This window comes from Anas acuta, chromosome Z (assembly GCF_963932015.1).
Source record: "Anas acuta chromosome Z, bAnaAcu1.1, whole genome shotgun sequence".
Lineage (NCBI taxonomy): Eukaryota > Metazoa > Chordata > Aves > Anseriformes > Anatidae > Anas > Anas acuta.
Window position 1 is genome coordinate 13,544,886 of NC_089017.1, and position 13,185 is coordinate 13,558,070.

The 13,185-nt window shown below is 40.1% G+C and overlaps 1 protein-coding gene across 1 annotated transcript; it reads left to right on the plus strand.

Annotated features, from left to right (window-relative positions):
- Nucleotides 1-3,220: 3,220 nt before the first annotated feature.
- On the plus strand, nucleotides 3,221-10,256 carry HSPB3 (heat shock protein family B (small) member 3). Its single transcript, XM_068666124.1, has 2 exons — nucleotides 3,221-3,872; nucleotides 8,035-10,256. Exon 1 carries the CDS (start codon nucleotides 3,402-3,404, stop codon nucleotides 3,849-3,851), a length of 450 nt encoding a protein of 149 aa, XP_068522225.1. The 5' UTR covers nucleotides 3,221-3,401; the 3' UTR covers nucleotides 3,852-3,872; nucleotides 8,035-10,256.
- The last annotated feature ends 2,929 nt before the right edge of the window (nucleotides 10,257-13,185 follow it).

Below are 13,185 nucleotides of genomic sequence, written 5' to 3' on the forward strand. Positions count from 1 at the left end.
TTATTTGGTTGTTTCCTGTGTGTGCTGTAAATCAGGCATGATGCAGCCTTTGTGCTCAGCACGGTGTGTGACATGGGGCAAGTTGTTTGGATGCAATTCTGTGCTGCCTGCCACACCTGGAAAAGAAAACCAGAAAGATTTGAGTTACTGAGATGGCAATTAAGGACATCCATCCTATTCCCATCATAACTGCTCAATCCATGCAACAGCTTGGTGATTTCAGTTTTGTTTGTTTGCTTGCTTTTGGTTTTGTTTGTTTTTCCCCTCACTTTTGTGCACCAGCTGTTTCCAGGAGAAGTGTGCTGTATCCTCCCTGCAGCCCCATTTCATGGCCATCTCCCCAGCCCCAGTGACACTTTAACCCCCCACAGCACGTCCTTGCCCTTCCATGAGCCCTGCAGGCACAGACCCACGCACGGGCCCATGTTGTGGCCTGTCCCTGTCCCCAGGTGTGGTGCCTGCTGCCTGGGGGAGCACCGCCAGCCTGGGGAGGCCTCTCCGTGCCCTGTCAGGGAAACAGGATGAGATCCCTCATTGGGGAGCTGAAGGCATTGACAGGTCGAGTGTGCAGTACCCAGCCTCACACACCAGAGGGTAGGACCGTCCTTTTTAGGCTGAAGATTTAAAATCATAAAATCCTAGAATCACAGAAAGGTTTCGGTTGGAATGGGCCTTAAAGACCACCCAGTTCACCCCCCTGCCATGGGCAGGGACACCTCCCACCAGCCCAGGTTGCCCAAAGCCCCATCCAGCCTGGCCTTGAGCACCTCTAGGGATGGGGCAGCCACAGCTTCTCTGGGTAACCTGTGCCAGGGCCTCACCACTCTCACAGTAAAAAATTTCTTCCTTATATTTAACCTAAATCTACCCTCTTTTAGTTTAAAGCCATTTCCTCTTGTCCTGTAAAAAGTCCTTCTCCAAAATCACCTCAGCAGTCACCTGTTACAAAAACGCAGTGCTGGTGTGTGAAGTGCATTTGCAGACTGTGGCCTAAACATCAAAAGTCCCTCAGTGTTGCAGCACTGTGTGCATATTTAGATTGAAAGCCTGGAAGTACGTTCCAAACTGATGGGATGTTCGTGCTTGGAGAGGACTTTTTTGTTTTCTGGTTGATGTATTCTCCCTGTTAGCAACTAAGAGATGGAGCTAATGCCTGAGTCTTTGGGTGGAAAAGAGAGAGAAAAAAGGACTGGGACCTAGGAGAGACCAGGATGAGAGAGCAGAAAGAGGTGAGACTATGTGGCTGCATTACCAGAATCTTCCCCAGTCTTGTGGTGTAGAAAGAGATCCTATAAACATTTGAAGAGCTCTGCATAATATATGAATTTAAAGGGCTATCAGAGCATCTTTCATGCTAATTAGACCACACTTAATTCCAAGTGTGTTTAACACAGATATTTGAAATACTAACACAACTCTTCCTGGAACAGTGAGCTATACTGGGGTTGTTTCTGTTTGCATGTAAAGGGTAAGTATACACAAGTTTACCTTTTCTCTCTCTCTCTCTCTCTCTCTTTTTTTTCTTTTTTTTTTCATTTTTTCCTCCCCCTGGAGAAGATGGGAATAATTAGCGAAGAGAGAAAATGTGGTATTCCTGCATAGTGCATTTATTAATGAAGTGTGAAACTGAAGTAAAATGAATTGAGTCTATCATCAAAGAATTCAGTAGGGAGAGCAATAACTTTCAGCAGTTTCTAAAAACATATCACAACCAGCCATGCATACTGCTGCACTTCAGGGTTAAGTTTTCCTCATCAAGTGAATCACTGGCTTGTGAAACAGAAAACAGCTGCTGAGCAGATAACGGGCATCGTCCCAGGTTATTTTTATCCCTATTCTAGCAAACCATACATTTGGAATTGCATTTTAAAATGATTTCTGGAGGACAGTTTGACAAGAGAAGAGCCAATAGTTAAATAAAGTAGCATAATTCTCCTGCCCCACAATACTCAATTAAACAAGAGGCTAATCTAAGTTATCTTGAAACTTTGATCTATCTTTGAAAATCTCCTTACCTTGCAATGTAGCCTTCATGAGTCTAAAATAAAATTGCAACCTTAGAACCTTAATTATAGATATGTCCAGCAATCCTGCTCTGTTATCAATTTAATACAGAAGTTCATTTCTGATTACTGTTGAAATTCAGCTACCTCATTCTGTCTGAGTCTACAGTCCATTATCAACCAAAGATGCCATATGAACCGACTTGCCATTTTCAGGATAATGAAAGACGTAAGGGCAAGAGAGAGAGCTCAGAAGAACAAAAGCCAAACAAAAAGGAATTAAGGTATCTTGTCTGATTATTTCAAGCATCAGTGCAACATAGGAAAACAATTTTCTAGCAAACAGGAAATACTTTTCCCTTTTCACTGCACTTTCATCTTTGGTCTTGTTAATCAAACTGTTAACACTTCTAAGCATTAGATCATACAGTAGTGAGATTACACCATGGAAAGTCTTTGAGGTCTTCATTCCTGCTCCACAAACATGGTAGATGGGATCATAGGTTCAAGCTGTTAAACCCCAGAAGATGAAGGCTGCTGGGACAGTGGGATACCATTAAGGATTTGGAGTTTTCTTTACTATTTTAGGGAAAAATAACTCTGTGCTCTGCTAGAAGCTGTGAAACGTGAACTTTCCCTTTAATTTCCCCTGTGCTCTTGAGTCCAACTCCCTGATACACTGCAGAAGACTGCTGTGTTTGTAGGTCACTAAGACTGCAGGGTCAGCCATTAGCCACCCCCTTTCTAGGCAGGGATGATTATGTTTCCCTCCTGCTTCTGGTAAGGTAGTTCACAAAGCCTGTACTTCACCTATGAACAACCTGAGCAACAACATATAATGCATTTGATTTTATAATTTACCTAACCTAAAATTTAATCTGTTCCTACTGCCAAGCTACTTAAACTTCTTCCCTTTGTACAGTACAATAACTTTGTATTTCAGTTAGAAGAAATACAGTTTGTGTCTGTTGCAATGTATCCCTTGGAAAATTTGAATCATTAAACACCCATTTAAAAAAAAAAAAAAAAAAAGTCTTTCACATCATATGTCTGCACATTATTCACAAGAACAAACAGCACAATATTGCAACAGATAGCAGTGCATTACTTTCTTGCTTTTACCACTTACGCACAGAAGCTGCACATGTGAAAACTGTTACAGCCACTGAAGACCCTAGCACTATAAATAGGGCTCTATTGTTAGCAGATAGGAGATGAAACGAGCCTCACCAAGCATGGCATGTCCGATTAAGCGTTAAGCTCTCCCTGCTAAAAGTGAGGCTACATCAAGTGATCAACGAGCCTGAGGGTAACGCACACGCCTGGCAAGAGCTCGGTCTGACTCCGTAGCTTCCCCCAGGCAACACGAACACAGCAACTTATCTTTCTGCCTCAGCAATGGCAGAAGCTGTTATAAGACACTGGGTGGAAACTCCTGTACGCTATCAAGAGCAGTTTGCTGCCCAGGACCTGGAAGCACACAAGCTGGATCACTCTCTGTATGCTTTGCCAGGCCCTTCTACAGCAGCACTGAGCAACACGAGGCGAAATGTGGAAGGTACAGCCGGGGCCGAGGCCAGCGGCCAGGAGCAGGGAAACACAGGCTTTCAGGTCTTGCTGGATGTTGTGCAGTTCCGCCCTGAAGATATCATCATTCAGACTTTTGAAGGCTGGCTTCTGATCAAAGCTCAGCATGGACCCAGGATGGATGAACATGGTTTTATATCGCGAAGCTTTACCAGACAGTACAAATTGCCTGACGGAGTGGAGAACAAGGATTTGTCTGCACTCTTCTGCCATGATGGCATTTTGGTTGTTGAAATGAAGAACTCGGTGGGGATGAATTAGAACCTTGTCCATAGTTTATTGGTGAGATAAATTATTCTTAATATAACAAGATGATATCATTCAAGTAATGCGGTAGAGTGTAGAAGGCATGTGGCTGTATTTATACAGAGATTTTCCTTTCCTGTAATATATATTTTTCAGTATGCTGAATTTATTGCTTGATGTGAAATGTAAGACTACTTGTCTCAGGCTACATGTATGCTGGAAGGCTAGGCGTTTTGAACAGTAGAAAATTTAGACTAATCACAGCAAGAGAAAAAAATCTATTTGATATTATTGAAAATAAAACACATTTAAGAGTTCAGTGAAGGAGTTGTATTTCTTGCAATAAGCATTTGTAATATATATTCATAATCATTAAAGAAGCAGTAGACAGGTTAAGAGGTTGTTGGTTTTTTTGTTTGTTTGTTTGTTTGTTTGTTTGTTTGTTTTTTAATTTAATTTACAAACTGAAAATGTTGTTTTCTAGTTTTTTAGGTTAATTTCTCCTTCCTAGGGTCTGGAGAAGCACACAAACTGAAGGATACTATCAAGAAAAAAAAATCACAATTCGAATTTATATACAAAATATCCTTGAAAAAGCACTTCTTAGAGGTGTGTTACATGTTTGAAACTATACAAAACTAGAATATTCACTGGCTATATTTGTTTGAAAACACAATAAGTAGAAATGAAACTTTCTGTCAAAGACAGATATGAAACACTGTAAGAGATTTAGAAATTTGTCGTTGTTTAACACATTCTGCTATCTATTTGCAACCAAAGAAGAAATATATTGCTTACAAATACTCAAAAGGATCAAGTTCTTTGTGAAGCCCTGCTAATAAAAAGGCATTACTCTAGCATGGATGCCTTTATTATTATTCACTGTCTTGTAGATCAATAAGCTGAATATTTAATACTTCATGTTGCTTGACAGTTTAGGCTGATATCCTTCAACTGCATCTTCAAGACCAAACTTTTTTATGCTTTTTTTTTTCTACCACTCTTTCTGGATCCAATTTTAGTGTGGGGGTTCCTTACTATAGACACAGGTCTAATTTCTCTCTCAGTTTCTCAGATTTAAAAAAGAGTAGTAGAGATGAAAATAACATCTCCCACTATACCTTGTAATTGGTCTTCTCAACATTTTAACAAAAACATGCTCTACATGAATTTTCAAGTGCTCAAAAATTTGAGATCTGCAGCTGCAAATGAAAGTGCCTCCTTTCATGCACACTGGAGATAAGTTTGACTGCTGTGCTATGAATAGTAGAGGAATGTGGAACGGAAAGTGCCAAGTTAAATACAGACTCTTTACAATAGCCATCTGCCGGTTGGCCAAATTAAAAACATATTCAAATGAAATTGAATACAATTTTAAGACTATTAAAAAAATCTGATGAACAAAACCCAGCACTCACCAGCTGAAGCCAGAGAGTTCTTTTACTCTGAAATGAAAGCCTGAAGCTTGCACTTCTGCACATGTCCATTCATCAGAAAGACTTTTGTTGTGATTGTTTAGACTTGAAGGCGTTTGAAAACAGTTCACTTTAGAAAACTGGAGAGTTGAATTCTTGCATTCTATTTATTATTTTTACTAACAAGAAATTTGTACAAGAAGTGCAGAATAAGACCTGGATTGAAAATTTCCATAATGTACTTATTATTATTATTATATATATATATATATATTTTTAATAGAGCATAAGTCAAGAAACTGCTATTTTTTTAACAAACCAAGCTAAATAAAAAACATATGTCCCTACATTTCCATTTAACTCACACTTCCACTTCATATTGCCTGTGTCTAATTTGTATATTGGTTTAAGATAATGAGAGATCAAATCACACTAGAAAATTAGGTCTAGATTTTATACACTTCTAGGTCAAGGAGCTTTCTCAGCCAGGAATCTGATGGAACATGTAGCATGGATTCAAAAATTGTGAAGTCTAGATACAGGTCTGGATTTAAACTTTGCATTCCAACTTTATAAAAACTCACATGTTTAGACCCATGGTTTCCATATCATTTTATGGCACAACTGCTGGGATATAGCTCAGAGTCACCAGTGAGTAACCTGCTTTGCTGACCTCTGCTGTCTTTCTGTTTACAGAGAATTTTGTACATCTGACCATTTAAAATTACAAGTTCTTATAAAAATGATTTTACTTATGTATGTGGTGATGGTGTTTATAGCCCTAGAGATGAAAAAGCAGTTAAAAAAAAAAAAAAAACTGACTTAATTATTCTAAATTAGAAGATGATTAAACTACTGGAATCTTGGCAAGGAATTAGATCAGACAGCCAAAATCGCATCGTCTGTTCTATATATGTAAATACCACGGTTAGACGGAGCCCTTCCCACGTGTACAGGCCTGCCTCACAAAACTGGATAAGGGATTTGGCATCGCTGTGCCTGATTCTGTACTTGCTGATGACACCGTCTGTCATAAACCAGCAGAATGTACTGACCCAAACATGCCAGGGATGCACCCAGACAGGTTTCTTCTTCCCTAGCACCCAGAGGAACCCAGTACAGAGGCCTGAGCCCCTGCTCCTTCATGAATGGCCACGTGCCCCGTCCCCACACCAGCGAGGTGTGTAAGTGAGACCATGCTGGAATATGGACATGCCACTTGCTCCCCCTCTTCTAGCTCCAGGTGCAGCACAGGGAAGTGTTTCTGTCATCTGTTTAGTTGTGATTTATTGAAAATTCTGGGATAAATGCTTTTTATATGTTTACCAGAGAAGCTTCAAAGTATGTGGCAGAGCACTTATAAATTTTCTGTAAGGAGCCATTTTCATTTGTACGTGATGTTTTGCTTTCGTAATTCAGTTAGAGCTGAATTTGAACATCAAGAAGAGAGCTGTTAATATTGCTCACGAAGAGCAGAATGAGGCATCTGTAAACAGCAAAGAATTTTTGATCAGTTACAGCTTAAGGCAGGTTTACACACTGATTTGATTAAATCAAGAACCCTGATATTGGCTGGCCACAAAATCCTGGCCCAGAATAAACAATATATGCTGCTGCAAGCACTGCAGAACAAGTTATTGAACCTTCTCAGTATCTGTCAGTGAAGGATTACCTTTGTAATTGATCAGGCTGCTCCTCCAAATTGGGTAAAGATGATTTCATGCATGGCTCTAAGCACTGTAAAAATGTTTTCATAGAAGAAAACCTCTTCAGTATCAGAACAGGTTGCCAAAAGCAAGGTCACAAACACATTTCTGTGTGACCCCTGTGGGCAGAAAGCCCACAGATGCCTCGGACTTTGAGACATTGCCTTGTCTTTTTATAGTATCTGCTGTATCCAGGGCATTTGAGATGTCTCAACACAATCCGATACTTGCAGTAAAGGGAACTGAGGCTGACACAGCACTCATCATTCACTGAGTAACCACTCAGCTACAGCTATAGATATTGAAAGAGAGGAAAAGAAACCCCTGGGGTAAACATGGCAGCAAAATTCCTGTTAAGAAGGGCAGGTCGTTCATTCCTTATACAGTTCATAGCTAGAAATCAAAATATACATTTTTATCTAACACTGTGAGAGTTGGCTTCTAATGGGAGTAGGGATATTTTCGAAAATACTGGGTGTGCCTTCTCATTTGAAAGAGATGCAGGCCTTAGACTTGCTGACTGCCAGAGACGACAGCTGGCCCCGATCATCCAGAGGACAGCATCTCCATGGCTGAAGGCAGGAGTTAGGTCAAAGGGATTCGATCTACCTGCGCATTGCATCAGAGATACCTGAGGTGGCCCAGCTCATGCTAGAGCCAGAAGTACCATCCTTCTTTGCCACTTCAGGTACAGAAAGCCTGGAGCATCCATTGCTGTACGCAAGATAAAAAAATCGTCCCTTATTAAAAATACTTTTATGGATAGAGAGACAGGAGAAACAAAGTACTGCATGTCTGGACCCCCCTCATTCCAGTTGGTGCTACATTGGGGACCTCGGCTCTCTGTTCCACTGTGGGCTGTAGCCTCACAAATCCCATCAATATTTGGAATGTCTTTCTCAGCCCTTAAAAATGCACTTTTTATAAAGAAGTCAAGTATTTCTCACACACTCTTTAACCATGTGGCAATAACTCTGACGACCATATTTTCAGGGGGAAGTAGCTGCTTGCACAAGCAGGACTGATGCAAAGAGAGAATCATTTTCATTTTCCCCCGTGTTCTTCTGCTTGTTTCAGTGCTTTCAGCTGACCCTGACACTGGTGAGAAGCCCTGTCCTGCTGATGAACCATGTCACTCCCCATCCCTGCAAGCTAATACAGAAGCAGCAGCATGCAGAGCTCTGTGCACAAAGAAGAGACAGAAAATTGTAGCACCACAGTGGGCCTGGGCACACAAGGATGTCCACCAGAGGAGGACTCCAGCAAGGATGGGGAGCAGGAAAAACTCTCCAACTGATTTGGAATATATACTTACATATTTTCATGTTTTGAGGTATAGTACTTAATCTCTTCTGAGAAAGAATTTACTTTTGCATAAGATGGGCATCTTTAAAGGGCTAAGAAAGGCATTTCAAGATTACTTTAACTGACAAATTTAGGTTATTAAAAGAAAAGGAATGAGAGAATAAGTCACATACAATCTTCAGCTACATTTCCTTCCAATTGCACATCCCATTAATTTTCCCACTCAGTTCTACACTCCCATCAGGTAAGGATGGATACCACCAGACCACCAGAGAATCTCCAAAGTTCACAAACTCCTAGCATAGCTGGGTGGCATAAGGGTTAGAGTGTGAGTGCCCTATCTGAAATAGCCACTCCACAGTTCAAATCCTCATTGCCTCAAGCTGGTGTCCTGATTCACAGTAAACTAGTCAACACGTGCAGCCATCCCTCAGCTCTGCTTTGATCCTGCAAGACTTACTGATGCAGGTGCCACTCTGCAGCCTCCAGGGCCATCTGGCATCTAGCTGTCTCATACCACCGTATTGATGCGGCGCGGAGCTCAGGTGGCTGTTTGTGCAGATAATTGAGATGTCCAAACAGGGCTCCTGCAGACAGAGGAGCTTGGGAAACACAGCATGGAAGCAGCCAGCTGGTGCCACGTGAGACCGGGTGGCACAGCACAAGGGTTCAGTGTAAGGGGTTCCCTGCTCTTATGTGATGCTTCCTGAACAGCAAGATGGGATCAGAAGATGTTCACAGTGTCCACTGGCAACAATTCCTTTAAAATGTGTTCCAGTCCTCATTTTCTGGGAGATCTTGCTCTCCTCTTAGCCTGAAAGCTAGAGCTCAGTGCTCCAAAAATGCTGCAGCAGTGCAGTGGTGCAAGCACTAAAAGCACGTGAAGCATTTTTGTGTGGAGGAACTGATTTTGAATTCAGATGCTGGATTTAAATACATGTAAGTCCAAGTCTTAAATAAATGTGATAGCATTACATCAGAGCTACAATGAAAAATTAATGAAGTGAAATGATTTGCAGTGCATGGTTTGACAATGCTCTGTATTACAAGATTGCTAGAAACCCATGATCTACCTGCAGTGGTGAAAGCCGTATGTATTTTAATAGTGCTTTAAATATGTATTTTTTTGTAACTCTATCATAATTATCCAAGTCCTGATGTCATGATCAAAATACACCCTAAAAATGCACCATAAAGATGGTCCTTGCCTTGATACATATATGAAGACTGAAGGCTTGATACCAGAAAGAAACTGGTAAGGACTCAATGCAGATTAGGAGACTTTTGAAGCAAACGTAAGCAGAAATGTGAATTTTGAGCCTCATTTTATTGTGCTATATATATCAATATATATCTTGGACATTTCTGCAAGGCAGTCAGCCCAAACGTAAAAGGTGTATTTATTTTTGTTATTTTTCAGTGTAATGTGGAACTGAAATACCAAAATTAACAAAGAAGTTTAGCAAATTAACAATATTTTGCAGGAAGTTGGCTAGATGGCTCCCATATAAACAGAGTGCATTCCCATTTTATACTTTATCCACAAATCCATGGTGGTTTGGGTGAATCTCTTAAGATCTTAAGGATTTTAATTAATAAAATATATTAGCAGTAAATAACTTAGCGCAGGGGGGCAAAGTCAGACTTTCAAAAAAGTAGTATAGAAAGTGGGAAGAAGTGATCAAAGGGGCTGTAACTATATGCCCCATTCCACCACCATTCTGTGCCTGAAATGCTCACTTCTGGGGTTTCCAACCTCAAAAACAGCGGAGGAGCCAAACTCAAAGGTTAAGGCAAGCTTATTTTGCTGTGATTTAATCCTGCCCCTGCAAAATCACTTTTCTGTGATGTAAGGTGGGGGGAAACAGACAGAGAGAAATGAGAAATGAGCCCAAAGAGAGCCTCCTTCTTCTTTTTACTAGTTTCCACACTTTGTGACTGTTGCCATGGCAGTGATTATGATTTATGTTAATTAAAATAAAAGGAAAATCAGATTACATTGACAAACGCTGTGATTTCAAGAGACTTTACAGCTGTGTTCAGACTACTCAGTCGCACACCATCCTTCCTTCAACAGGCCACCTCTGATTCCCGGGCATCTCAATTCACACCGTTTCATTACCACTTCATTACCATACAGGAACCCCTTTGTGCTTTTCCAGGAGGGTGAAGGGGCTGGGACTGGGACATAGTGCCATGACCCCAGATTTGTGTCCCTGTGGGCACAAAAATATCTGCCACAAGCAATGTTCAGGTTGGATGGGATAAGGAAAAGAAGCAGATTAGAGTATGTAAATGATATTTTACTTCGCTTAGTTATATATAGGTGGAATAGGTCCAGTAACCAGCAGTATGCAATACCAACAGTTTTGCATGCACCTTTACAGTCTGTTCTTTGTTTGTTTGGTTGGTTTTGGTTTTGGTTTTGTTTTGTTTTGTTATAGAACATTTTTAACTACTGGAGAAGCAGAATAATTGTGACAATTGTGGCTAAATGAAGATTTTTGTTACTAGCAGAGAAAGTAGAGACTCAAGTCTGAAATTCTAAAGCAAAGGTGCCTACATGAAGATTGTTAATCCAGCCCATGTTTGCAAACCACAGCCTCTGTAAGAATTTGTTGGGGAACTACTGCCTAAATATTTACATTTTCTTGTAATTTTAATGTAATGTAATTTTACAAATTACAAGGCCAAGAAAAATACATTTTGGTAAACTAAATCCAGTACAGGGTCCAAGGAACACAGCACATAAACTGTTCAGCTCCTTACTCGTTCAAGTGAGTTCATTGATCACTGAGGTTATCTTTGTAAATCAAAATGTCACATCTTGCAGTAAAGATTTTACTTAAAAGGAAGTATTTTAGGTGGTCACTTTTTTTCTTCTCTGTAACTTTCTTACCATGAGGGAATTCTTCTGAATTCTAATCCCTAAATTACATTTTAGAAGAATGATTTAATCCGGATCAAAAGAGTCTGATCAAGAAAAATTTTTACATGATCATGGGGTCATCAAGTCAAAGGGACTGGAGAGATCTGCATTTCAGAAATAAGTTACTCAGTACAGTTCATATGTGCTGGAAAATAACTTTAACAAGAAACTATATTTTCAAAATTTGGAGATTAAAGCTAATGAAAAAAGGGGGTTATGCTTCAGTGGAAGATGCTGTCAAAAGAAATGAAACTTCCACGAACACCTCTCAGATAATCAGGTGGAAAAATTGCTCTTGGCATCCTCAACACAGACATGAGTCATGAAACAATTTATAATTCAAATGTTCAGGAAAGGAGATGCACAAGCTGTATAGCCTAATAAAAGGGGGAAAAGGGAAACGAGCAGGAAAGAAAGAGAAAAACTGTAAGAGGAGAATCAAAAACTTGTTTATGTATGTGTGCCATTTCACTGTACACTGAACTTGCAGAAGCTCACAGCTTATCAAACACCCTGCTGTTGATAGGGCCACTTCTGGTTAGAGTAATGTTGAAATCTCTGACTGAGGTTTCTATAAATACAGCTGCATTTATTTACTTATTTATTTATCTTTCATTAACTGTATCTGACCATCATGAAACACCTCCTAAGCACTAAGCATGGCCAGAAGAGCTAAGATTATTTAACTTTTAGCTGTTAGCTGAATGCATCTAAAGACATCCTTGTCTGCCCATGCTGGTCAAAAGTCAGACAGATCTCAGCTTAAAGCAAAAATCCCAGTCACTTCCTTTGACACATAGGAAACAATAAAAAATGAACTGTTTCAAAATGACATGTACAGCATGCAGTTCAAGATCTGTGTATACAGACAGCATAAGGCTTGTAATTTCTAGATGCATGAAGGGAACTGAGGCAAATTTGGTACATGCTTGTAATTTATCAGTGCTTGCTGTAACCTGGTAAATGGGAAAGGTAGGAGGGGAACAATTTCTCCCAACCCACAGAGATATCTCTTCTGAATAAGTAAAACATGTAGCCAAAAATCCAAAGATGGAGGAAATCTGTTTCGTTTGATAAGACACATGATTTCAGTAATTTTAGATATTCAGGATCAGAGATGAATAGTTGTTTTAAACTTTTATTAGCTATCTCAAAAACACCTACTTTCTGTGAAACTGAAATTTTCATTTAAAAACATCAAAGTGAAACCATCTCAGCAACTTAAGTTTTAACCTAAGAAGTGTCTTGATTTCAGTCTAATAGTACTTTCTGACACTGATCACTGGTCCTTCTACCATTTACACCAGTTTCCTTCTGTGTATGTGAATACAAACAGAGTTTTTATATACACACACATGAATCTGTGGAGAGAAAGAAGAAAGAAACAAAAAAAAAAGGATTTTTTACCTAATCTTGTTTTCAAAAGGCATTAGCTGAGACATTCTGGAAACTTCAGCCTGAAATGGTTACAGCATGGAGACACTCAAGGTTTCCAGATTCATAGGTCTAAAGGTTAGAAGATCAGTGATGATCTCCACTGTGATCCCCTGGACAAAAGACACCATGTCATCCCACCTGCTAATTTCCTTCTGAAGCCTGTAATACGTTTGAGAAAGAACATGTACTTAAAGACTTCAGTTCATGGAAAACCCATCACAATCCTCCATAAATTGTTCAAGTGCTTTCAATCCATTTTCCGCCCAGCCTGTGTTTATGCTCGGGATTGCCATGACTGGTATTAGATTGCAATCCATTAAGACTGATATTACTCCTCAAAGACTCGTGCAGCTTGGACTAAAGCACATCTGGCTCATATGTTTGCTTTTGCTAATGTATCTCAGTCTAAGTTCTGGAGGTAAATTCAGACTGTGTGTATGACAAGGACTGGCAGTTGACCTGTGCCTGCTTCTCTGTGACCATGAAAGACTCTCAGCACCACCTGAATATCTGTCTAGTGCATGCCCCCATTACACAGCATGGAAGGACGGCATACA